At 41.5% G+C, this 26761-nt stretch overlaps 1 protein-coding gene across 5 annotated transcripts in view; it reads left to right on the top strand.

Moving 5' to 3' along the window:
• The window catches only part of ATRNL1 (attractin like 1), a 1104086-nt gene that overhangs the window by 808432 nt on the left and 268893 nt on the right, over positions 1-26761 (top strand). The window contains exon 28 of one of the 5 annotated variants that reach the window (XM_090056525.1): positions 26204-26263. The exons of the other annotated variants lie outside the window; for them this stretch is intronic. Coding sequence (XP_089912651.1) covers positions 26204-26248 — 45 coding nt within the window. The 3' untranslated portion in view covers positions 26249-26263. Of the gene's footprint in view, positions 1-26203; positions 26264-26761 lie in introns of those variants that run through there. 5 annotated transcript variants of the gene reach the window in all.

Raw genomic sequence — 26761 nt, 5'->3', positions numbered from 1 at the left:
GTTATCTCAGTATGATTCTTAGTAATATCTTTTCATGCTGCAGTAATATCTTTTCATGCTGCAGGAAGGCCCCACAGCACCAAATAGTCACTTGAGACATAATGACATCTACACTGGAAGAGTGGCAGTGAAAGGGTGAATGGACATGACTGAGGATGCAAACATTATGAGTAAAGCCTCTAAATTTTGGTTGGTTTTACAAATCAAGAGACTTAATTATTTTTAAGGTTACTATTATTTTCTGCCCTGTTTTGTGATACTAGGGTGCACTGGGATCACATTTCTTGCTTCTGGCTCTCATGATTACAAAGAGGGCTTTCTTCTTTACTTCAGGAGCTGGAGCTTTAAGGAAGAAAATACTGCCAATTATTTCAAGCCTTGTGATAAAATAAGAGTTAAGAATGTGGCCTAGTTCCAGAGAAGCTTAAAAATAGGAACCCAGAAGCTCAAAACCCCTCAAAATAAGTAACAATAATACAGTGTGTATTAATTTTAAGAATCTTATTATTTTGGGGGCAGAGGTCAACCCTTATTTCCAGAGTTGGTGGACGCAGCGGCTGGGAAGTGGCGGCAGCAGTGGTGGGTGGGCACGCGGGAAGGAGAGTAGGGAAGCGACAGGGGAAGTGGTGGCAGTGGCAAGTGGGGCATGGGGCCCACGCCGGTGCCCCGGAGCGGCTGAGGACCCAGTGTGGGGCAGCAGGAGCATGGAGCCTGGGCACAGGGTCTGACTGGCTCCATCACGAGGCTTGCATGTAGTGTGCCCTAGCGGCACACCTCTGGGGGCAGTCACGCATGATAGAACCAGCAGCACAGCCCTGCTATGTGCAGGGCCAGCTCCACTGTTTTCCCTGCCACCTCGGCTGAGCCCCGTGATCTGCACCAAGGTGGGGCTTGGTGGGGTAGGCCCTGCGCGCTCCTGCTACCTGCAGCCAGGGACTAGGGTGGGAGCGCAGGGAGCTGTGCACTATGGGGCCAGATGGGGCTGGCCCCATTCACTGCCCCCAGAGGCAGCTCCAGGGACTGGCACACTCCAGGGATTCTGAGGACATACCCACCCCTACACACATACACCCACAGCCTCCCACACACCCTGCCCCCACCATTCCCTGAAACATACCCTCCTACACACACACACCTCCACCCCACCCACCCTAACCCCACACCCTCCCACTGCCCCCATACCCCACACCTCCACTCACCATACCCACACACCCCCATTCCCCAACCAGACCCACACATACACCCCCTGCACAATATACAAGATTAGGGCTGTATTTTGAGCTATTATGCAATTGCCTCTAGATACATGATGAAAACATGCATAAATCAGGACAAAGGTATTTTTTAAAATAAAATTAAAATAAGTTATAGTAGATGTTGGATTTTTTTATCGTATGATTTGTGGGAGGGTTTCTGGTTTCAAGATGGCAGCACCCTCCCTCCCAAAAGGAGTACTTTCGGGGCCAGGGAAGGGACTTCCAGTGGCAAAGGTCAGGGGTTAGAGGTGGGACTTCTGGTCCCAAGATGACAACCGGGGCGGGGCACCCATCAAGGGGCAGAGCTACCCTTGTGGTCCTCGGCAGCTCACCCACACTTGTTAAATGGCCCTCCATCCAAAATCATTGCCCGCCCCTGCTATAAGCAAAGTGGGGACTGATGAAGAAAAGGAGGAAGTGCTGTGAAGGGAGAAGCTGAAGGAAGAAAGAGGAGTCATGTGAGTTTGGGAAGAGGGAAGACAGAGTAAAGCAGTCATGGGAAGGAAGAATAATAGAGTGATTCATATGGAGAGGAAGAAAATAGATGAGATAAGGAAGAGGGAGCTTTAGATAGAAAGAAGTGACCAAGGAGAATGAGAAGGTTTGGGGAGGGAAATGAGGCATCATGGGATATTGGTGCAGAGGTAAGACAGCAATACTTATGCTGAGAGAGAGTTGGTGAAGAGAGAAGAGAGTCAAGTGTTATGGAAGAGAGAGGTAAAAAACAGGCATGGAGGATACTATAAGAGAGAGGGGAATCCATTCATTTCCCTCTAATGGAGAGGAAAGGAAAGATGAATGGGATTTTGCAGGGAATAATGGGGGCAAAACATGATATCAGTTGCTCTCAACCTTTTTAGACTCAAGGCACATCTCATTGGCCTCAAGGTACCCTGTGGAAAATGTGAGTTTTGAGTTTTCACTCATTTTTTTGAATAGGGAAAATAGTAGGGCAATTCTTCTGTTGCAAATAACTCAGACCACACAGGGTCAGAATGTTTTTGACACAGTGAATTCCCCTTTGAAGTCTCTGGTTTATATTGTGAATCATATAGATGTTTGCACACCTAACAGTGTTACTATTGTGTGGCACCCGGCAGCACCCTTAGAAAGATCTGCTGGCATCGTTGGAGTGCTATGGCATCCAGGTTGGGAATTGTTGCTCTATTTGGGGAGAATGATGCTGTGAAACAAAAAACGTTAACCACAGTTTATAGCTGAGGAAGTCCTTAAAGGACATTTGCCTGAAGATTTCTTGAGAACCGACAAGGATGATCAGAAATTACTAAAATGAGAGGGGTGTTTTAGCAGGGGATGTGGATGGGAGATAAAATTTAGAATCAAAATACTGTGTTTCTTGGTGATATGTGGCATTTTTTCTACCATCAGGAAATTCTTTGCCCCTTCCCTAATATTGTTTGCAAAATTTCTCCATTGACCATGCTTATTTCTGGTTAAATAATCTAAAATAATTTCCAGTGCTCATGTGTTTCAAAGTTACATTTTTGGTGAAGTAGGAAGTCAAGTTCTTAATGAGTTAGGGCCTTGCGGCACATTAATTTTCGGTGGTGCCTAGAGCTCATAACCTCTTGATTTTCACACATTATTAATGCTTAAAACTAGTTTTTAGTGCACTTCAGGCAGCTTGAAGTAACACCATTCCAGGGCAGGTTTATCTCTGATCCATGTTACCCAGATCATGTTCCATTAATGTGTGGCTGCTCCCCACAGATGAGCTGCCCAAGTTGCAGTCCTTCAGCATCCCATGTTGCAATGTCCCCTCCCACACCCTCCTGTTCTTTGTGGGCAAACTTTCCACCCCTTGAACTCCACTGCCCAGGGGGCAGTTCTGGCACCAGTACAACTCCCCCTCCCACTCCTGAGGGTTTGACCTTCCAACCTCCAAGATGCAACCCCATGCAAAATGTCCTCAGACAACATGCCAGCTAGCCAGGTCTCAGGGCACAGACAAGGCCAGAAGTGGGGTTTTGGGGAGATGAGGGGGACAAGGTAGGGGGCCTCAGATCCCTATGAGCTGGAGCTTCCTTCCCAGGGCAGGGCCAGTAGCTCCCCCAAAAGCACTTTCGCCCACTGCTCCCACTTCCCAGCCCCCCCAGGAAGCACACTCTGCACCCGCCACACCCCATTCTAAAATACCAATTTATTAAAACATAAGACCTTCTTTAATTTACTTCCTCTTCAATTTTTTTTTCTTTTTTTTTTCTTTGCTTTCTTCTATTTTACCCTTCAGTGGCTGACATACTTCATGTCACCACCATTCCCCCAGCCCCATTTCCTATCCACCTCCCCTTTCATTACCCACCTTTATCCCATTAACTCTCTGCCTCCCAACTGCAAGTTCCTGCCTCAGTCCATCTCTGATGCACACCCACCTAGAGCAGGAATAGAAATCTGTCCTGCCTCACCAACCCTGTAGTAGCTCACAGCTGTAGCTCCCAGTTGGCCCCCTGTTCACCAGCCCTCTAGTGGCAAGGTGCAGCTGTGCAGGTAGGAGACAGTCAGAGAAGGTTTTTAGCCCGAAGGTGTAACTGCTCCAAACTGAAGCTGGTACTAACACTGATCAATATTTTACCAGCTCAAAATGCAGCATGTAAGGGCCTTGTTACATGGTAATTTTGGGCAGTTCCTAGACCTCTTAACGCCTGTATTGGCTGCACATTAACACCTAAAGCTAGTTTTGGGCACTTGTTAGGCAGCTCAAAGTTACTCCATTCCTGTGCAGGATTATCTCTGATCTGTGTTATGCAGCTTGTGTTATACTAAGGTATAACCACCGCTGCTGCTCTCTGGGCAGGGGCTGAGTAGGGAGGTTAACCTGCTTGCTCCCCTGGGACAGACAGCCTCGGTAGTCACAACTAAGTAATGCACTGGGGGCGGTAGGAGGCAGGATATGAGGGAAAGCCCTGGGGTGTTGGGGGAGCGGGCAACCAGAAGAGCCCTAAGGGGCAGGGAGAAAGCCCAAAGGGGTGGGGGGTATTCTTACCTTTGAGGCCCTCGCTGGCTTGAAATGTGACTGCTCCAAACACAAGCTAACACTAACACCAATCAATATTTGTGCGGCTCACATTGCAAGATCTAAAAGGCCCTTAACAGTCAACAAAAGATCTCATGCCTTCTTTTGAAAAAGTAGGGATTGTTTCAATTCCTAGCCAGTACTGTTAGGGAAGTGACCTATTGCAATTCTTCATTTCCTGTCATAAACTGGCTTGCAGCATTAAATAGCTGTCCTGTTTCATCACAGAAGTAACTCTTTCCTTCTCACTAAAGCAGTTAAATCTGATACAAGTGGAAACCTAATTCTTTCTTTGCTTTTCCTTGCTTTTCTTTTTAATCATTCACTATACAGCAGTGTAAGTATAGAGTATTATGCTGTGTGAGTTTTAGCAGTGTAGAAATAATAGTCCAGGACAAAACTAATATCTACTAGCTGCCATCAGCACAAGAAAACAAATATTGGGTTCATATATGTGGATTTTCAGGGCATCTATTTAATCTGAGAACCCATTTTTATCTTAAAAATAGGATGGAGAAGTGTTTCTGGGTGTTGTGTAATTTAATTGAAATATCTATTTGGGCCATTTACCATTCCACGCCTCTGACACTAAAATCTCATCAGTGGCCCTGAAGATCAAACCACTGCAAGGAATGCCTTTGAAGGAGTGAAGATAGCCTTTATTTTATAGGTTTGCTGTTAGAATCATCCACTAAAGACAGAATAATGGTCCCAAAGAACTATATTCAGATGAAGATGATTGTGCATGTAGATCCCAAGGCCCTTCAGGAAATGGTGGACCTTTGACCTTGGATGAGGAATGCACATGAAAGACATTGGGCTGAAAGACTTTGTCTGTTACCATTCTTCTGAACTGCAAATATCTGAACGAGATAAAGGAAGCAAAATTCACAGCAGATCTTCTAAAGGGCACATAAACCGAGTAGCTGACATTGGGACTCAGCCAACCTGCCTTGTTGCTTTGCAATATTATACCTGCCTACTCAGTGCCTTCAACCTTCCTGCAGCTAGAAAACACCCAAAACCTTACTTTTTGTTGTTGTTGGCTATGTTGAATTTATTTCTATTTTCTGCTTGGAATGATTTAGCTGTTTTAAATTGCTTTGGGTTGCTGTAGTGACTCTAGAACCTCATGGATTGGTGTCTCAAATATGTATGTAATATATTATATATGAAGATGAGATTTTTTTTTTTTGAGGTAAATGCAAAAATGATGCCAAGTATTATACTTAGCTTGCTGACTTAATGCCGTGCCTTTGCCTGCAGCTGAATGAGTACTTAAATACTACGCTTTATTTTTCTTCATAGTTAATGACTTGCCCAAGTTTAAAATGCCAAGAGTTCATTAACTGATTCAGTGAACTGGCATTCACAATATGGTCAGCCCTGGCTACCTGGGCATTCAGATGGATTTATTACTCTAACATATTGAGCTATGATTAAGTCAATATGAAAACTTCTAGTGATTTCAAAAGTTTTGTTTACACAATGTTCCATATCCTTGTAACTTTTTATAAATCTATAAATATACCCTTGTTTTAAGATGTAGCTGTGTTATACTGTTTGAGATGTTACAGTGTATGGATTTCATGTAATAATTTAGGCTGTGCTTAACCTATACCTTACATTTGATTCTCATTGTTATATTAATGGGTGTGTACCGGGGTGTGTATGTTGTGTGCATGGCTATTGCAAAAAAAAAAAAAATGGGAGTAGCTGAACTTTTGTCCCCTTTGTGGACTCTTTTAATGCACCCCTTTCTCCTGTGTGTCAGGCTTCTCTAATTTCCCTAGGTCTTACATTGCATAGTAGCTTAGGGGCTGGTATGCTTACCCAGCCATGCTTACCCAACTAGTCTGCCTGAGTTCAGGCATCTATAGTTCTTCCTTTCGAAAGTCTATAACCACTGATACATTTAGAGGTAGTTAGTTGTGTTAGTCTGAGGTCAGGGTGGGGTGGCATCCTAGGGTACATACTGTCCTGGGGGGATGAACCAAGCCCCAGTGTCACGGTGGGCCGGGGTGGCAATTGAACACGGAAACAGGCTGGGTTTTCTGGTGAGGAGAACTGAGACTCTTGAATCGTTCTTTCCTTAAAGTAACAAGGGTTTATTAGCTTACACTTTTAGGCGTAGGAAGTGATGAATCTTCGGTTACAGTTTAGTTGAACACAAATACAACAAGGGGGTCTGTTGGCCCACAGGTTCCCCAACAAGTCCTTGCTATCTACCCCCTGAGGGATAGGTGCGGCTGCCTGTTGGTTAGTCCTAGGGCTGGTCAACAGCTCATATATAGGAACATAGACAAACGAACTGTAACTAATGAACCGCCGAATTATTGTCGTGACGCCAGTTCGAGAACAAGACGTGTGAGACGTGTCATGGCTTGAAGGTCGGGCTGATCGTGGAGGGATATGCCTCTGCGATGAATCCAAGCCGTGGTCAAAGAGAACGCCGAAAATCAGAATGAGGTAAAAGTCAATCCGGAGCGTGGAGTCCCGAGGGGAGATTGGGAAGTTCTCTCCCTCTCACAGATCCAAGCAACAACAGCCTCTGTATGAAGGTGGAGCAACTCCCTCCATCCGCCAATCACTCACAATATCAAAATCACTAGCAAATACCAACTTATAACACCACCAACTCATTAACCAACCCGCCTGAAACCAACTCCACACCCTCTGAGGGGCTCACGGGTCTTTATCCCAAACCTGTAGCCAATCAAATCGTTTTCTGGCTAGAAAGTTCTGGTCTAATTACGTCAGAGCAGTTCCCTCTGAGCCTGCGCTCAGTCAGAAGCCCCACACGTTCTGAGCATGTGCGAGTTAGAAACTGGGTCAGGACTGACTGACAGCCTCAAAGGTCACACAAGGGGCAGCTCTGGTTGTGCTGTGCAATTTTCCACTCATAGTCAAACCAACTTCCAGCATTGGCAGCATTCACAATCAAAAAACAATTTTTTTCCACACACACAAGTGTTGCATTTAAATTAACCTACTCAAGGTTGAGTTGGTTTAAATGCTCCAGCGTGCAGGAGTTCACAGGGCTTAAGTTGCTCTATGAATGGTGCACCCAATCTAAAGTGGTTTACATCAGAGGTGAACTAACTTTAGATCGATAAAGAGTAAATGCAGTCTAGCAAGAGTTTACCTGACCCAGTGAATGCCTGCACATGTTCACAGCACAGCTCTGGGGCTGGGAGAGCCACTCACCACAACCCCAAGGCTATGCTGCTCATCCACCCTGACCCTAACTGGGCTAATTTTAGCCTCCTGTAACTACCCCCTTTTGAGCAGACGGCATCCCACGCTGACCTGCCAATGCCCCCTCACAGTGGCAAGTACTTACAGACTTGCCTGCCCCCTGGATCCACCAACTCCCCTGACTGCCCTGTAGATGTGCTAGCTCCCCCCACCTCCATGTTGCCTCTGGCTACCCGTGCCACTCTTGGCAAGCAGCAAACACCTGCATGTGCTGCTCCCAGTTTAGGCTTAGGGATCTTAAATTAGGTGGCACTTGCACCCATTTTGATTCTTTGTCCACCCAAAGTTTTAAACCATCTGCCTGACAATGGCAGCAGCATTTCTAGTCAGGCAGTATTGAGGGAGTCACTTGACTTAATGGTTCATTATAATCTCCCTGATCCCTTCTAAACTCTTCATTCCACAGGTGTTTATGACCCTCTCTTCTTTTTAACGCTCTTGATGTTTCCCCTTTCAAGATCCTTTGTTTTATCTCTTAGCTACTCCTGGTAATGAGCTCCTATTTCACAACCCTACAGATTACCCATTCCTATGAAGTTATAGTTGTTTTTGCTTTAATCTTAAACTGAATCATCAAGTCCTAAACTCATTGTGTATTAGTAAAGCTTCTAGTTGTTTTTTAACTGGAGAAAAATGTGCTCTTTTTGTGTGATAATGAACCTCACCATTTGCACTCCCATTTTCAAAATTCTAGATCTGCCCATGGTGATGTCAAAAATGTATAGTGATTTGAGGAAGTAGGCAGCCATCTGTGAAAACTTATGGGTCTCTGACCAAGTTAGGCTCTAAGGCTGTGTGTAGACGAAATGAGAGGCATGCGTGCACGACGCTTAAATGGGCTACGTGCTTTTGCGCTGCTTAATGGTGTCAGTGTTTGCATGAGTCAGGGGCATATTGCGCATTAATTCAAGCTGCTGTAGGAAATTCGGTGGTGTAATGGGCCTTAAATGACTTGGGGTGCAGCAAACTAAAACTCCTTCAAGTTTGGTTCACCTTCAAGGAATTTTAGTTTGCTGCCCCTACAGCCGCAGAGTGAAGCACCGGGCTCCGTGCAGCTCCACGGCTCTGCAAGAAGTCCTGTAGGCAGCCTGGCAGCATCCTGGGATAGCAAGCTCTGCCCAAGAAAAGCGGTGAGCCTGATATATTTTTTAAAACCCACCGCTTCAATTTAGGACCCCTGTTTCATCTACACACGCCCTAAGGTGCCACCCTACCCTGCCTCCCGACTGATGTACATAATGCCATTCTTAATGCTATGTGATATTAAAGTACTATTAACATAAAACCTCCTCTGCAAGCTGTCTCTGGCCAAAAAGCAGGCTATTCAAAATGAAGAATACCACAGCGCTCCAAAACCGTACTACAAGAATAGTTTAAGCGTTGTCTTTTATAAGAACCCTTAAGTATTTATACAGGGGCGGCTTATATTGAACCATTTTCTTTTCCTGCTTTTTTTTTTCCCTAATCATATTCTTTTAAACCAAACAAGCAACTACCTTATTAACAATGTTAAGTTACAGTACTCATAATTATTATAGAGCAGCTTTACTTGCACACATGCCCATTCCACCCTGTTCAGGAGGAAAAAAATCATTTGGCCGGTCTGGGCAGATCTTTAGTTTGCAGAAGAGAATGCCAGGCTCTTCTGGCGGGTGAATTATAAAGATTTGGCACTTTGCTTAAAATATTTCTGCCCTTTGCAGAAGTGAGTGAATAACCAACAGGTGACAAGTTTGTACTGAAACCACTGAAAGGGGATTAAGTTTTTTCTTTTGTCATTAATGACTGCTCTTGGCCCCATCTTTCTCCTTGCTTGTTTAATTTTTTTTCAAAATTAGTAAAATAATTGCTTTAAGAAAATCATTACAATTCTGCTATATGATTTTGAAAGGGTGTTTTACAATTTCAACTGAAAATATTGTTATTATTTACAATTCAGCATTTTAGCCTACTATTCATCTACAGATATAAAAATATAAGCACTCTTAACTCCTGACTGTTCCCCCGCACCCTGCAAGGGTGTGACATTGAGACATGATATAAGCCAAAAACGAAATGTATCTTATTATGTTGGACCCAAAAAAATCTCTGTTCGTCCTTTCTTACCGTGCCTTCATCTCCGTTTGTGGAGATCACTAGTGTTAAATCTCGTGTGCCTGACTAAATGCTCTACTTTTAGAACTTGGGGTTTGGAGGTTTTTCAAATGATTTTTCTTAGTCTAGAGGCCGTAACTGAAACGCTGAATCTAACATGGCCAAAGTGGTGTGCCTTCATATCATTTCCTTTGAAACACTCTTGTTTTTCCTATAAGTACTTCCTGGACTTCACACAATAGCTAAGAAACTGTAAGCTAGTGGAATGCTAAAAGGAGTCAGGTGATAGGTGGATGTATAAACAGGCAAATTCTGAGTAGCATTAGACAAGCAGTATTACTTTTTGTAAAGAAAAGTGGTGGAATGCTCTCCCCAGTTTGGTGTCACCAATTTGTAAAGGATGTCAAAAATCTGAGGGACAAGCACTATAAGAATCATTCAAGGTCTGGAAAAAATGACTTGCAATAAGCAACTCAAAAGTTTTCAATCTATTTTCCTTATCAAAGAGAAGGTTAAAGGATGATATAATCCCAGTCTAAGTACCTGAGAGAATATCTGATGTTAGGCGGCTCATTAATCATAGAGACAAAAATATAATGAGATCCAGTGACTGGAAGATGACATTGGAAACATCTGAACTGGAAGTAAGGTACAAATTTTTAACAGCTGGAGCAATTTATCTTTGAAATAAAGGAATATAATAGATCCATCCATCAGCTGAAGTCCTTAAATCAAAATTAGGGGGTCCTTAAAAGACTTGTTCGATATCAAGTTCAAGTTACTGACTTATTCAAGAATTACTGGGTGAGATTCTTTGGTGTGTGTTATGCAGGAGATCAGATGTGGCAATTATAAAACCATAATTGATATAGTTATGAGGATGTGGGAGTGGTTCCCAAAATAGGACAAAAAGTAGACATTAAAAAGGGGAAAGAAAGCTAATGCATCCTCTGGTGTTGGCATAAGAGCACTTCTATAACATAACTTCTAAGCAGCAACCAAAAAAGAAGAGACTTACCACACACCCTTTTTTTGAGACTTATCACACAACCCCCAACCCCCCCATTTTTAATATAGTTACCAGACCGAGTCTCTCAAGTGTCAGCCTTCTCCATGTCCACAAATCACTGCCTTTTTACTTGAATGAAACTTGCTGCTACTTTTCTGGGTTTGCAGAACAAATGCAACACATCTCCTTCACCTGCCTTTAGCATTACTGGATACAGGGGGTCATACTTCAAGCCTCTGAGCCAGCTCCTTGACCCTACTTAGTTTTTTATGCTATCGAATCTAAGATCAATATAACTGAAAACCTGGCCCTTCCATCTCCCTGCAACTTTTTTTTCTCCATTTCCAACTTTCCTTTCAGCAAAATGAAAAGAAATGTCTTGAAACACAAGATTCATAAATATGACAGTCAAATGGGTTCATTGTGATTACTTAGTCTGACCTTCTCCATGACACAGGCAATATAAATCAATCCTGAATCAATTCTTAAATTTTCCTTCAACTAGAGCATATATTTTAGAAAAAACATCCAATTGTAATTTTAAAAATTACCAGTAATAGCATATAACCACAACCTGTTGGAAGCTGCTCTTATGATTAATTATAACCTCAATATTATAAAAAGAGAAAAGACAAATGCCTACTTCAGATTTGTCTAGCTTCCACTTCCATCACAGGCTCCTCATATACTTTTGTCTGCTAGACTGAAGAGCCCATTATCAAAGTCTTTTTACCCTCTCATGTAGATATGTGTTGACTTATGATCAAGTCATCCCTTACCTTTCTTTCTGAAAAGTTAAATAAATTGAGCTCTAGGTTTTCTTACAATAAGAAAAGTTCCCTGTATTCCAATCTTGACAGTACTTCTAGGATTTTAACTTTTCTGCAAAATTTTGAAGCCGCACTGTTGCATTCTTGGTCCTTTGCCATCCAGAGGACAAGAGCCTATTGCATGCTGAGAAGGATCAGTTCTCTCCACAGCTATGTTTGCTGTCTTGAGCAGTGGTCTCCAGACTTTTTTGATCGTGCACCCCATCAGTAAAAATTTTCCGAACACGCACCCCCAATATATGTATATTTATATTTGTTCACCCCATCAGTAAAAAATTTTTAAGCACGCACCCCCAATATATGTATAAATATGTATTATGTATTTATATAACTATAAATAGAAGTTCTCATATGTTCTTCCCACAACCCAATGGATCCTCTTGCACACCCCCTGGGGTGCATGCACCCCACTTTGGACACTACTGGTCTAGAGGAAGAATTGTTGCAAGCAATATTTCAAGAAATTCTGGGATGGAGACTTTTAGCTACCTCCTAGAGAACCACAGCTCATCCTTAGTCTTCTTCATCTTCTGTGTACTTTGCCATTTTCTTCCAGCTGTTGCAGACTCTGAAGCTATAGCCTTTCATCTGGTTGAGAAAAAAAAAGATATTTTTTGGCTTCTGCATTCACTGTTTGCATTCATTAAACTTCACTGGGTGCATCTACACTTGCAATTAAAGTGAAGCAATGAACTCCAAAGCATTTTGAGCCAGAGGGGCACAGCATCTACATATACTCCCGGGACAGCAGCAGTTTGATCCAGGATGGAGCAGGCCCAGGCTGGCAGGGGACATGAGGAGGGTCAGCCCCGGGCTCTGGGTGGCAGTGTCAGGTGGCAGAGGGGCTGGCTGGGGCACAAGGCTACTGAAAGTGTGGGGTTGTGTGGCTAGACGGCAGGCAGGAGACTGGCCTCTGGCTAGCTGGGCTGACCGGCACATTTTGTACCTGCCGTCGGTGTCTACACATGCGTTTAATCATAGTAAATTACTCCAGCAGTACCATCTTATGCAGGAATAAATTAGTTTACTGTGGCCTAATACCATTGCATATGTAGGCAGCGATGCTTTCCTCCACAGCTAATTAGTCTACTCCACAGTAAAGCACATGTATAGATGCACCCACTGGATAGGTAAAGTAATAGTAATTCTATATAGTGTTGCTTCCTTTCGGTTATCAGTTGGCTTTGTTCAGACAACTCGTTTACGTTCTAACCAGATGCACTGTTTTTAGATGCTTCTGTATCATTTTCTCAAACTGCTGACCAAATGCCCTACTTTTGTAAGTCAGCATTATTCAAAGGACCCTGGTGTGCCCAATAATGATTGTCCCCATTTCAGTTGCTACATTTGTCAAATAAAAATCAGACTTAGGTACAGGAAGCATGAGGTGTTGGTTGTCATAACACATGCCACCCTATGCACTCTTCTCTCTGGACTTCTCTCTCATGCTGACGGGATCAGAGCAGCTTTGTTCTGGACTGGATGATTTCCTTTGCTTAGCAAATTCTGATTGCTTCACACCTCAATCACAGTGCTGTCTTACCAGAGACTGAGTTAACCTTCGAAATCACAGGACTGCCTCTTCAGCCTTAGATCAGTCAAGCCCCTTTATGATTTTATTATCTTTCAGTTTGTCTTTCCTGCTTGGTGCAGGGGGCTGGACCCGATGATCTTCCGAGGTCCCTTCTGGCCCTACAATCGATGAATCTATGATTTCACCTTCTTTTTAATACTCCTGCTTAAAAATAGATCCTTGATATGTTTCTGTTTTATCTGAAATGCAATACTCCCTTGTCTTAAATACAGTTTCTTAGTTAACTTCCTCTGCCTGAGTTAACTGAAAACAATTAAGCTCATCAAGTGCTTCAAATCCAGCTATTGTCAGAAATAAATCTGGTTTATGACTGTCTGCCTTTTTGTTGGTACACTGTACCTCTGGATACAAGAAATGTTCTCTTTTAACTCTTTTCTGTATTTCCAGAGTTTTAGCATTGGTACAGATTTTAACTGGGCCTTCTCTCCGCTTAAGATATTTTCTGTCTCACTGCCCAGTACCACGTGGCAGCCAGTGATCACTTTGTGCTGAGTGTGCTTTCAGGAGATCTGTGTTCTGTGCGCGTTTCCAACTAGCTATGCATGTAGAGCTTCATGGTTTCCACAGTGCAGACTCCTCTTCTAGGAAGCTCAGACCTTGAAGTCACAATCCCCAATACAACAGGAAACATCAGCCCTCCTCATTTTTGAAATGGCCACTTAATCATCTCAGCATGTCTTGATTTGGCCTTAACCTTAGATATCTGTTGATTCTCAGTTGCTCCCAGTATTGCTTCTAGATAAGTCCCACTTTCTTAGCCTCGCTTTATATAGCATCTGCTTTTGGTAACTGCTCTTGCTGGGAAGAATGAGATAAGAGATGCAAGAAGAAAACTACTCTCAGAAATGTTGTTCATCGTGGCCCTTTTCCCTATATCCCTCCAATATTCCTTTGAAGTTTGTTGCCTGGAGCGGTGGGAGAAGGGCTTGATTTGGGGGTTTGTTTGTGTTTTTCTGTATTTTTTTGGTGTGTGTTTTACTTTTTTACTTATGTATTTTGTTCTACAAGTCTACAAAAGAAGAATAAGCTTATAAGTCAGAAGAAAACGTACACAAAGGAAGAAAGCTTGTACACTCTCTCTGACATCCTGCTTCTGGTAGGTGGAGCCAAAATGATCTTTGAATCATTGAAACATCGTAGCAACATCTCAAACAGGTTGGGAGAAAAGAGGACCAAAGCAACGAGAATTGCCAGTTAGTAATTTTCCCTTGAGAGCCATGAAATGACTGGCCCTGAATCTTAAAAGCTTTTTTGAGGACCACATATAAAGTCGGTTTGCTCCAAGGTACTGTCTTCAAGGAAAGTGTGAACCTTGATATGAATTTGACACAAGTCCGAAGAATGTCAGTTTTGTTGGTTTCATTGCCCGTTTGTTCTGCTGTCTAATATCTACATTGCTTGTCTCACACAGCTCTGAACCTTAGTTCCTTCAGGGTATATGAGACAGCTGCTGCAATTCTGGCAGCAATTTTGTAAGTCTTCTGTGGCTCTGTATTTCATAATAAGTATAGGTCTTTCCACTTCTAAGAATGGACAGATTTTTTATATATATACTTTTTTCCCCTTTATATGAGCATCTGTATTCCAGTGATCATCAGTATGATTTCAAAAGCTACGTGTCTGAGAACCTAATGCATGAGTTATTTCTCAGGTCTGTCACTGTACTAATAATACCTTATCTACTCTACATGATAACAGTGGTATCATGAAAATCCCAACCAGATTTTTCAAGGACTGTAAAGAAGTTGGGTACCCAAACACCAATGAATGGCAGTGCCAAAATCTCATTAACTTCTTCGAAAATCTCAATCTAAATGCTAAGATATTATATTTCCTGTTTTTTGAAGACAAATTCGAACCTCCATCATCAGAATCAAAATGGTATTAAATAAACATTCTGTGTGGTTAGATTTCAAAGGCAAAGCACCTCAGCCGCAATGAGGAATTAATCCATCATTTTTTCTTTTAGAAAAAAATATCTCAAAATGCTAAGGTTTTCCTATTTGCATTATTCATATTTATTAGGATTTACATGGTGTCATTGTATTGTTTTCTTTTCTTTTTTTAAATTTCTCTGCTCTCCCCAAGGGTTCATTGCCTGATCTCAAGATACACACTTTGCAAAAGTATCCAGAAGAAAAGTGGGGATAGAAGTGGTAGTCAAGTGATATGCTTTATTTTGTACCAAGTCAAACAATTTAGCTTTCAGATAACAAGAAAATAAAATATAATGTGAGTTGTCAAAAAGCTGACACTCTAAATACCAGAAAATATTAAAATCTATTGTGAAGAAAAAGAAAAAGCATGAATCACTCCATCTCATGACACATTTCAAAACTGCCATACATAGCACAAATTATAGTGTGTTTGATGGTATCAGGGATAATAGTACTTGAGAGTTCCTCTCTGAGCACCTAGCATTACCACTAAAAGGGTTCAATTGTCTTGGCTTACAGTATATAGGTGCATAGAAAAGATTAAGGTTGCAATTGCTAAAAATAAAAACCCAATACAAGAACAAAATTACTGCTAATAACTTTAGTCAAAGAAAAAATAATTTCACATGTCATATTTTATATTCTTCCTGCAGTCCCAATTTGTGTCTACCTGTAAAATATTTCTCTGTCTTTGTACTGTCTTCTTTATAAATTCTGTCTAATATATCATATAGGTGTGCTCTAATGAACACCCTGGAACACATTATATTTAACTTCATTCACTGGTTTGTATTCAAAAGAAAATAATGTGCATTTCTATTGCTGTATATAATATTCATATAGATAGAGGAGGCATGAGTCAGAAATGATCTTTGTGACATTATTCAAAGCATTATTGGCCTAACACTAAATTTATATTTCCAGTTGCATAAAAGCATCTGAGGATGAATAGGAAGGTATCTCAAACCCAGACAGATGTAGACAGAGTGATAGTAATTCAGAGAAAAATATCAACAGTAACTAAGGATTGGGAGAGATTGATTTAAGACTTCTGGCAAGGCAGTGATCGCTCTGGCCCCAAGCCAAAAAAGCACTTAAGCCCTTACTGAACTTAAGCAAGTAGTCCCATTAAAATTAATAGAACTACTTGCATGCCTAAAGGTAAGCACCTGCTTAACTTTTCTTTCCGAAAGAAAAGTTAAGAATGGTTTGGAGGCCATAGAAGTCAACAGAAAGACTCTGTTGATGGCCAGTGGGGTTTGGATGAGGCTCAAAATTGTTATAATGGGTTTAAGTAACATTTTCTTTATAGCAGTGTGGTTCGGTAAACGAGATTTGGGTTTATAAGCCAGGACACTCCTAAATCCAAGTCCTTATCTGTCAACATGTCAGCAAAGGCTGGTACATAAAGCGTCCATTGAAAAAACTAATGAAAAATGTGCTGTCTCCAAAAATGGTGATCACCTACAACTTTTCTCAATGTTATTGAAGCCATAAACTGGCATCTTACTTCAGGCTGGTTATCACCTCACATTCCCTGTAATGAGAGAGAAACCACATTGCCCTCAAATGGTGGTTTCCTGTGGTATCAAGGGGTTGAGAGAAACATTTGGTCCTATTGAGAATGCCTTTCTCAACATGGCCTCTTGAAGGCAGCCTGTGGCTTCATTCCCATTGAGAACAAGGAAATGATTTTGGCAGAGGACTGTTCTCCATAGGATTTTCTCTAAACAAGTACCCTTAGCAATGCTTAAAAAGGGATGTTCGATTTTGAACCACATTAAAGGGAAATGACAATCAGGCCTAAAGAAAATTCTTCAAGAAGAGTATATATGCAGGATTTCAGTGAGGTTAAGTTGTACAGGGCGTTTCAACCATCCATCTGCTGTTGTCTAGATGCTTCACAAGAAAATAAAGCCCTGACATTTGGTGGTAAGTTTCTTTAGTGACCCATCTTTAGCTCATTTTAATTCTTAAACTAATTGATGGCTTATTTTTAAACTCTTATAAACTTCCTTCTGTATGCTAATAGTAAGCAATGTAATTTTGAGGCAGATATATTGTAGTTTTTACATGTAACAAGGTGATTCTGCTCTACTTGCAGAACTGAACTGTAATTACAGAGCCGTAGTGAGTGCCTCCATAATGAGATGTTCAAATGCACCCCCTCTGGAATATGACTGTAGAAGCCCTGTACTTGCCCAAGTGGTAACATACCTGGAATATCAAGAGGGGAAGCTGTAAAGAGAAAGAGGTAGAGGCCCACTACTGGAACAGCTGGAAAGAAGGAGAAAATAACAGTGACTCAAAAAAGCAGTAAAAAAGATATGTGCACGTATAATATGTGTCATATACCTTTGGACATAATTATATTAAGGGTCACTCTCATTGCCAGGAGTTCATTCCAATAATGTATTGAGGTAACATGCTTTAACCTCCATCACAAGATGGTTGCTTTTTCATCCTTGTAGAGGAAGCACAGCTAAATGAAAGGAAGTTGCAGATTCTCTTCTATCTCACGCGTCTTTCAGTAGGACCACTTGCTCCAGCCAGTGACCCCAATGCAAACCTGGAAGCCCAGGGGGTTGCTCAGGTATCATCAAGGGCAAAGTTTTCCTGCAGAGCTGGAAAAAATTCAGTTGAGTTTGCAGAACTGACAAATAAAAAAACATAGCCTGTTCTTTGTGAGCTGAGTACATGTAATATACCATTAAGTGACAATAAACATAGAATGAAAAGGGGCTATTTCACAAAGTTTCACATTAAGCTAGCAGACTGACTGTATCACTGACTCTTATTTTTGAATCGCATAACAAATTGGGGAGATATGAAATGATTGGATGCATATTTTAGATTTTCTGCAGAAGTAGAAGAACAAAATCTGTCTCAGGATAACAGTGAAATAAAGAAAAGCACACACAAAGTTAATTATTAGCCAGCGGTTGCTGTCCCCAGGTGAAGCAATAGAGGACCTGTAGCTTGAGACACCTGAACAATATAGATTTGGATGGACCCATTCTCATTTTCAGGCAACAAGCTAAATGACCAATTCCCATAAATCTAACTTCTGTGCTAATCCAGTAATTGATTTTTTTTCTCTTTAAAGATCCCAAACCAGATGTAATTTCTCCTCCTCCCCTTTCTCTCTCTCCCTCCTCACAATAGCCTTGTATATTCAGCTATAAATTAGTAATGGCTTTTCGTCCCTGGATGCATTTTTGAACATACTGATGGGAACCAAGTTGTTTTTGTGGTTTAATGTAATTTCTAAAAGAGACACACTTGTAAAGGGAAATGCCATGTGTGTGCAAAATGTTGATGGTGACATAAAAGGCGCATTGCTGCAAATGACCTCAATATGGCCTCTAAGAAGCCTCAAATTCAAATGTAGTTGCATCGGAAATTATACCAGTAGCTGCCTGTGCCAGAAGGAGATCCCATGCTCCTGGTGCAGTGCACTGACTCATTAGCACTGCACTTTTACAGCGAGACAGAAAGGCTTGCACTATGTAGCAGTTGTGACTACTTAACGTAACATCGGTAAAGTGCTATCATCTAGGAGATGAAGAGAGAGCTTATTCTAGGAGAGTAAAAAGGGAGGCTCAGACCCTCCATTTACCCTTAGAGGTGACGGCCTGCATTACTTTCTGGTTTCCCCTCACATCCTATGCTCCCAACCTGGGGAATTTGCTAGTATGCATAGAACTGGCATAACACAACTCCCCACAGCCCCCGGGACAGGGGACATAATGGAGTAATGGAAGTCTCACTCTTGCTAAACATACCTTTATCAAAACAGTGAAGCTGGCTCATTAATTTCCATTTTATATTATATTTTCAAAATTTCCTAAAGTTTTTTGTCAAATTCACAGGCTTATACCCATGCTAATTCTTCCCAGGAAGTACCAGTGGGCCTTTTCTTATTATTAAAGGAAAGTTAATGCAAGTAAATCCCAATGGGGTTTTGGTCTAAAGTTCTTTTAAAGCAATGTTTCTCCGTTGCAGTGCTGAGAGTGTTTTCGTACTGAACCCAAACGCTAAGACTTCAACCTGCAGGTCCATTTTCAGAAACCGGTTATTGAGCTCTCTGGTCTGAATGCAGACATCTGTCAGCAGATCTCTATCTTAGATGCATACAAAAGTGCTGTCTTCTAATTTACATGAAGGAAAATATATAATCTGTGTCATCCTGGGGGCGGGTGGAGGGCAGGCATACCTTATAATGTGTTAGCATGTGTTCCCATAGTAATAAGGAGACAATATATGAGGCTTTCAGTGAAGGTTTTTGGAATGTACCTTCCCAAAAGTATCATCCGAACTTCTCATTTGATACAAACTTTCTGAAATCGGATTGATTTATTACTTGTTGTGGTGCTGCTGTTGGATTTCTTTGTGTCTGAGCCAGTTTATGACCTCTTATTTGTTACATTGTGTTATAGCAAGACCAAGCAGCCCTACTGTGCCGTGGGAAGTACGAAGTAAGAGACAGTCCTTGCCTAAGAGACAACGTTTGCAGTCTAACTGGACAAGGGTGATCAGGGAAGCCTAGAGGAGTGAAGTTAGTGGCTCAGTGTCATACAACAAGCACAGAGGAGTGGCAGAGCTGTGATTATAATCCCTGTTCTGGTACTCGGGCCAGTACCCTGCCCATTGGACTGTGCCTCATCTTTCTCTCAATGGAGAGTATCTGAGAGACATCAGACAAAAATCTGAACCCCCCGTAGCTATAGACCCATGCCCGGCTTTAAATAGGAAATCTTGAGGAGACATTCCTTTGGTCCTTCCCTCCTTTCTCATAATATTTTCTCATTTTCATGTCTTTGTACAAAATTGTTCATCTGAACATAAAGTTACAATGTGATAATAATGTTTTGCTCCTGACAGAGGTCCTACGCTCTGAGAATTATGGTACCTAATATGAAATATTGCCCTCTCCTATGATATTGTCCTCTCCTTCCCCTCCTTCCCATTGGTAAAAAGTATTTAAAGGCACACTCAGTCTCCCTCAAAGGTCCTTGGAAAAAAATATTGCAAAGAACACCACAATATGGCAACAAATTCACTTATTTCCTCTTTAAGTTGCTGTGTAAAGTTTGGCCCCGCATGACTGACAAAATAATTTAATCTGTTTAATTTGTTGGAAGTGGAAACTGAATCTTGCTCATTAGTAATTTCAATCAGTATTGGCTCTTGCCAAGGTTTTATAGCTAAGATGCATATTTTGCTTGTTAGAATAACTGCAATCAATATGATGTGTGAACTTGTCCAGTATTTATTTTTAGCACGATGCCCACATTTTAATACCAAGAACTGAGCAGAATCCAGCAATTACTGAAAGACAATGTCCACATTCATTAATTTTCTTTTCCTAATTCATTTCACTCTCTGGTAGCCTGATTTATTACCTCTGCTTTGTTTTGGCACTCTCCTCTTAAGTATGCGGGAGCACATCATGTTTTGGCACAGTGTGATGGAGTTTTCTACATAACTCTTCAGTTTGTCTTACTTTAACAGGTACGTATGTTTGAATAATGACCAAGTTAATTGGAGGTGAAGAGAAATAAGCCTTGTTTTGAAAGGATTGTATCCCATTAGAAATATGGCTTTAGCAGACACTGGAGATGAAGTCTAAAGTGAAAAGTCTTTAAAATTTAGGTTCTGCCAACTGAAAACTCAGTGTTTGGCATATTACACTCTTAAATGAGAAGAGCCAAATCTTTGATCATTCAGGCCAAGTCTCTGTTCCCTTCAATCACGTCTTAGCAGAAAATTATGCCAAACAGCTGAACACATTTTGAAGAAAACCATCATCCACTTGAATTTAGTCTACCCAGATGCACTTTTTCTGGTCCTTAAACGTCCCCTTTCCAATCTGAGCGTGGCCACCATCAGTCCATCCAATTTCAGGAAAGCATAGGAAGCAGAGGTGTCCAACTCACCTCCTGCTCCCGGCTGAATCCAAACTACAGGGCTCCTTGTGAGCCAGATCTGACCTAGGACATGGGATGGAGCCAGTGCCAGTAGCAGCAGCAGCTCCAGCTCCCTCCCAGTGCACATGGTGGCATGCAGCATGATCCAGCTCCACTGGTACAGCTCTGACTCTAGGTCCACCACAGGGGATAGGGCACAGGGCACAGCAGCAGTAGGGCCAGAAACCAAGAAGCTAGTAGTGGTGATGGGCTAAGCAACCAGTGAGTGACAGGGACTGTGTTAGCCCTCTCTTGCCCTCCTGCTACCAATGGCCATGTCCACTGGGGTCCAGAGCCCCAGATTCTGTAGCAGTCTGCCCCACCCTGGCCATGCCACCCAATTTCCAGTGGCTCACGGTAGCCTGGTGGGCCAAATCCAGTGGCTCTACAGATCGGATACTTGACAGTCCTGGTATAAAGCACCTACTTTATTGGAAAGTATAGCTCTCCCATATCCTTAGTTATTGAAATAGTCTCATAAGTTTGTTTCGTGTGTAAAGTCTTAGAATTTTCTTGTTCTATAATAATGCCATCAAAACTGCAGTGGAGGCCATGCTATTTGGAGTTACTGGCTAATAAAGTAACATAATTGGCATAATTTGAAATTTTAATTTTCACTAATCATAAGCTCTAGAGACTTCCTGAGAGTCCATACTGGAAAATGCTCAAGTTTTAAGTTATTGTAACGTTTTCAAGAACCAGAAGTATTTATGCTCATTGATACATTGATATGTTAGTGTGGGAATGGGAAGAAATAATGTATTGAAAAATAACACACACATACATTACAAAATAATACCAATGCATAAAATGAGCAGGGACATGTGCTGTGAAACATCTAGATACAAAGCCAAGTGCTTTCATCTGTTACACTGACATAACTCCTATTGTTCCATTATGTAATAGGCGCATGCACATACACAAACCGTGTGACCAATTTTTTTATAACATATGGAGGCTGAAACCAGTCAAATCTCCTGACTTTCTTACTTTGAACCAGTTCTCTAATATGGGTTTCTGGGACCCTCTTGGAACAGTTTCTATGTGTTTCAGCACTCTGTCCTCTTCAAGAAGTCTTGGTAACATTTTGAATTACTAGATACTCTTTTTATTCCTAGTCAACGTAGAGGTGGATTTGAGAAATGTCACTGGGCCTTCTGTAGGATGCGTGTGGTCTCCCTTGTCTACAGGAGGACAACAGAAGTATTATACATTGTAGTATAGAGAAAAAGGAGCAGCTTGAGTCTATCACTGTTCATTAGTCATTTATGTTCAGCCAGCCTGATGTACATAAATCATAGCTTTACATCATAGGCTCCCATTAGGAGTGGTTGATATCCAGTGCTGCAACAATAACTACTCTGTGTTTTTTAGTACAAAGTTCCATCTTGCAGTAATCCATTATGCTTCCAGAAAGAGAAGTCCTATATATTCACACCAGATGATATTCACTGAAAAGCGAGACTAGCTTGTGAGCATTTCCACACAGGTTCTGTAAAGCATCTGCATTGCTTTATGGGAACCCTGCAAAGAATTCCTGAGATTTCACAGCATCGCACCAACATCACTATGGGGATCCAGCACACATAACTGACAGCTCTGTAATTTTACCTCCTGACTTAGTGTTCATGGAACCTTTATACAATTGTAAAGTGATTTCTTTACTAATAAATCTACAGTGTTTAGTGTAGTTACGCTTTTCTTCCATTTGCCTGCAAGGATTTTTATCAAAAGGGATTTATAATGTCGATAGAAAGAAGGCCAAATCATTTGTAGTCTAGGTAGGTTTCATGAAAACAAAACATAGTCAAAGAATCATTATAAATCAGATACATTTGAACTAGTACTCTGCAGCCTATTAAATTTGTTGTCTCAGGATCAGACACCTGCAATGCACTGTAAAATGTATTGTTGAGTGATTCTTATTCTGCAAGGAGTATATTAAAAACCAGTAATATTTCATGATAGCAACATAAGGGGAAAATAATTGACTATCTCGCCGTATGGGAATTGGCTTATAATCTAACCAGAAATCAAACATAATGACATTCATCCATTCGGGATGTTTGTAGAGTGTCAGAAATTAAGTCATAGGAGTACAAATCTACTTCATAAATCAGTAAATGAAATCAAATAAATTGGTAAGACCTTTTCAAATGTGTATAAAGAGCTTTTGTTCCCTTTCTCCGTCGTATCTCTCACTCTCTCTTTCTTTGCCCTTTTAGAATTGTTCCTCCATCGGTTAAATGTTTAGCAAGAGGAATATATAAACTGTAGGATTTATGGACACTGCTGACGTTTATGGTATTTTTGATTAACAATTTTATTAGACTTGTCTGAAAAATAATTCATTATTTTAGTTTTTCTTTGTAGTTTTCTAAAATGCTGCCATGATCATCAAATAGATCAGGGCATGTCATAAAACCCGTACAGCAAGTAGTAGAACATACTGTCGTGTAACCATTAAGGCTGTACTCACAGCCAAAATGTTGGAACTAAAAGTATTTTTAATGACTTGAAATTGCTTGAAGTGCTTTCTGGGAGTAGAAGGGTGCTGATTTATTTATCTGGTGTACTTATCTAAATTAATTTGGATAGAACTACTTTGGTCTTAATCCTTTTTCAGTGACATTTATGTTAATATTTTTTAAAATGGTGCATCATTTTGTCTGAAAGATCTAGTTTATTGCAATGGCACTCGCCTAAGAAGTGTCTCTTGAAGAAAGAAAGAAAGAAGGAAGGAAAGAAAGAAATGTGAATGAATTAGCACCTGAAGCATCATAAAGGATTATCGTCTGGCTTGGACCACAATCACTGTGACCTTGCAGATAAAGTGACATTTCTAGAAAATGTTCATTTTTAGCTTAGTAACAATCAGTAAAATGAATGTGGCAGGGGGTATTGGACATACATCCTGTATCCGCTCCAAGAACTCAGTGTTGTACCTTGTATCTCCCTTTTCGCATTGGGCCTCTCAGCATCCAAGCATGGCCAAGTCCACACTATGCTGGGCCCTGACTCATAGGCTAGTCCAGATGGGAAACTCCACTGCTCCAGTTGTTATTCAGTTATGACTTCATCCTCTAAAATTGCTTTTCATCTGTAGATTATAGCATGAGCCTTACCAAGAAGTGTATTAACCCACTAGTGTCATATTGCAGATGTACTTATGGGGATTTGAATCACTGAGAAATGAACCTTTTGATTTTACACTTGTCCTCCTTTCAGCTGTCTTCCAGCCTGTTGTTTCTCTTGGTTTTCTTTCCCTCAGCACCCCTTTATTGCTTTGGCGCACAACTTTCTCAGATTGCTTGGCGTTGTCCTGCCCAAACTTCTTCCCTGTAAACCAACATTGCGATGCAGCTTACTGTAGCCAGCCTACCCAGGCCCCTTCGTTGGCCTAGCTCCCGCATTGCTCTTCTCACTGAACTTTCACCCACCATCCCAACTCCTGACTACCCTGTTCCTTTCCCAGTGACCTTGTGTCTGCTGATACTTCTCGCTTCCCTGCCTTTCAGATTATACTCTACTCCATTGCTACCCCTTGCCCTCCTCATCTAGCTAGATTTATTTATTTATTTTTGCTGTACTGATCATTTTGATACCTGAGCACCATGCTCCAGCAGTCCCTCCCCGGTGTGCCCACCAGTAGTACTCCCTACAGCAATCCCCTCCAGCCACTTGTCTTTCCAATTCGGTAAGGCTTGCCAAACCTCAGCAACCAAGTAATTTTAAAGCATTAACTTTTCACTTTTTTAGGTTCGGGTTGAAAACATAGTCCGCACAACTGAAAAAGATTAGTTTCCATCAAATCTTCGTTATACTTGTCCTGATCCAAAACTACATCATTTTGTTTTCTGCAGAAAAGCAATTGTGTCCTCAGGAGAAGCTGAAAACTATGTCAGCTCAGGATATTGCAGGTCATGGTTTATGTCAGTGGCAGACTATGTAATAGTCGCAGAAACTTCACTCTTTGCCTGCCTCTGGCTACATTTTCATCCTTCCTCTCTCATAATCACCACAGTGTAACAGAAACATATTCTAAATTAAAAATATATAATTTGGAAGGACTGAGAGTTTCCCTATAAACTTTTTGTCATTTGTGATTCACAAGCTCTTTAATTAATTAATCTGGTCTGTTTGATGATTTTCCTTCCCCCTCTCGTAAGTTTGCTATTCTTCAAAATATTAAAATAATTCTTCTTGGGAACAGTGCATAGATAAACAATACATTTTATATCACCCAAGGAGAATGTTTTAAGCTTTTTCCTCTTCTAAATGTCAGTTGTTGAACATACAGTATTTGAAGGTTTTAACAATGGCAGAATTTATTAAATAAACAAACGTCAATTTCCAATATTGATATTTTTTAAGGATATGCTACCAAAATATACCAAATCATATATATAAAAATAACCAAATATTCAGTCAGTTTTTGAACTCTAGGTAAGTCTTTACATGTGCTCCAAAGTGGAAGGGGGAGCATTTTAATTAAAGCACCCACAACATCACTTGTATTCAGCATCCAGCACTTCAAAATGGTGGTGGGGGGTGCTGTGGTCACTGGGTCCCAACAGCGCACCTCCCAGTAATGGGACCCAGCTGCAATCTCCTAGCTTCAGGGGTGCATGAAACCTTCAGGTTGGGAGATCGCAGCTGCCACAGCCTCTCAGGGGTGTGTGAAACCCTTGAGCTTGAGAGACCATGATAGCTGTAATCTCCGAGCCATGGGGGCTTCATGTACCACTGGGGCTGGGAGATCCCAGGACCTATGTTCTCCAGCCATGCGGGTGTATGTGGTGCCCCATGGCTGGGAGCCTCCTCAGCAAAAGGGGCTCCCTGCTGTGGGAGTTTGCTTCTTCCTGGTGCAGGGGAAGCCCAGGATCAAGCCTTCCTGCACCAGCAGTAAGGGACAATGGGATCTTATGCATGGTCCCACAATAATGCCTCCTTCCATGCACATGTGTCATGGCAGGAGGTGATACTGTGTGGATCACACACAAAATCCCACTCCATTGCTGTGCACTACACATAAGATCCCCTGCACATGTAGAAGAAGGGCCCTGAGGTAACTATTAATAGATTGTGGCAGTTTTAATACCTGCATCACTAACTGACTGCATCATAGTGTGTGCCCAGCACTGTTGCATCAGAACTATTACCAATGCAGATAACAGATCATCGTTTGATAGGTTCTATCATGTCCATTCATATCTCCCCAGAATGACGTGAACCAAAAAGCAACCAAGGAAGAGGTTCAGTACTGAGCACTTGAAAGACTCTGCTAAAAGTGATAATCTCTGACAATGCCTCAGTGACAAACTCTCTGACCTCCCTGATAATCTCAACATCATTAATCACTGGGAGAGCCTCGAGAAAGGCATCCATGAGATGTGCAAAGAATCTCTGGGATTCTCCACAAAGAAACATTAGGATTGGTTCAGTGACAATGATAGGGAAATACAAGATCTCATTGACAGAAAAAAGAGGGCCTTAAAAGCTTAGCAGGATGACATCAACTCCAAAGAGAAGACATTTATTTCCTCATCAAAGCCAGGACATGGAGGAAAATTTGAGAGCAAAAGAACAAGTGGTGGGAAGACAAAACAAAAGAGGTTCAAATGTTTGCCTGTAGCCAAAAATGTGTATAGTTTCTTCAGCACAACCAAAGCTATGCATTGACCAAGTGCACAAGGAGCCATACCTATGAAGTCCAAGTATGGAACAACACTCCTTAAAGACAGCTCCACTACTAGTGCATGCTGGAAGGAGCACTTTCA

Source organism: Crocodylus siamensis, chromosome 7 (assembly GCF_052110815.1).
Source record: "Crocodylus siamensis isolate JL-2025a chromosome 7, ASM5211081v1, whole genome shotgun sequence".
Taxonomy (NCBI): Eukaryota; Metazoa; Chordata; order Crocodylia; family Crocodylidae; genus Crocodylus; species Crocodylus siamensis.
The sequence above is the reverse complement of the archived record's forward strand: the minus strand, read 5'-3'. Positions and strand labels throughout refer to the sequence as shown.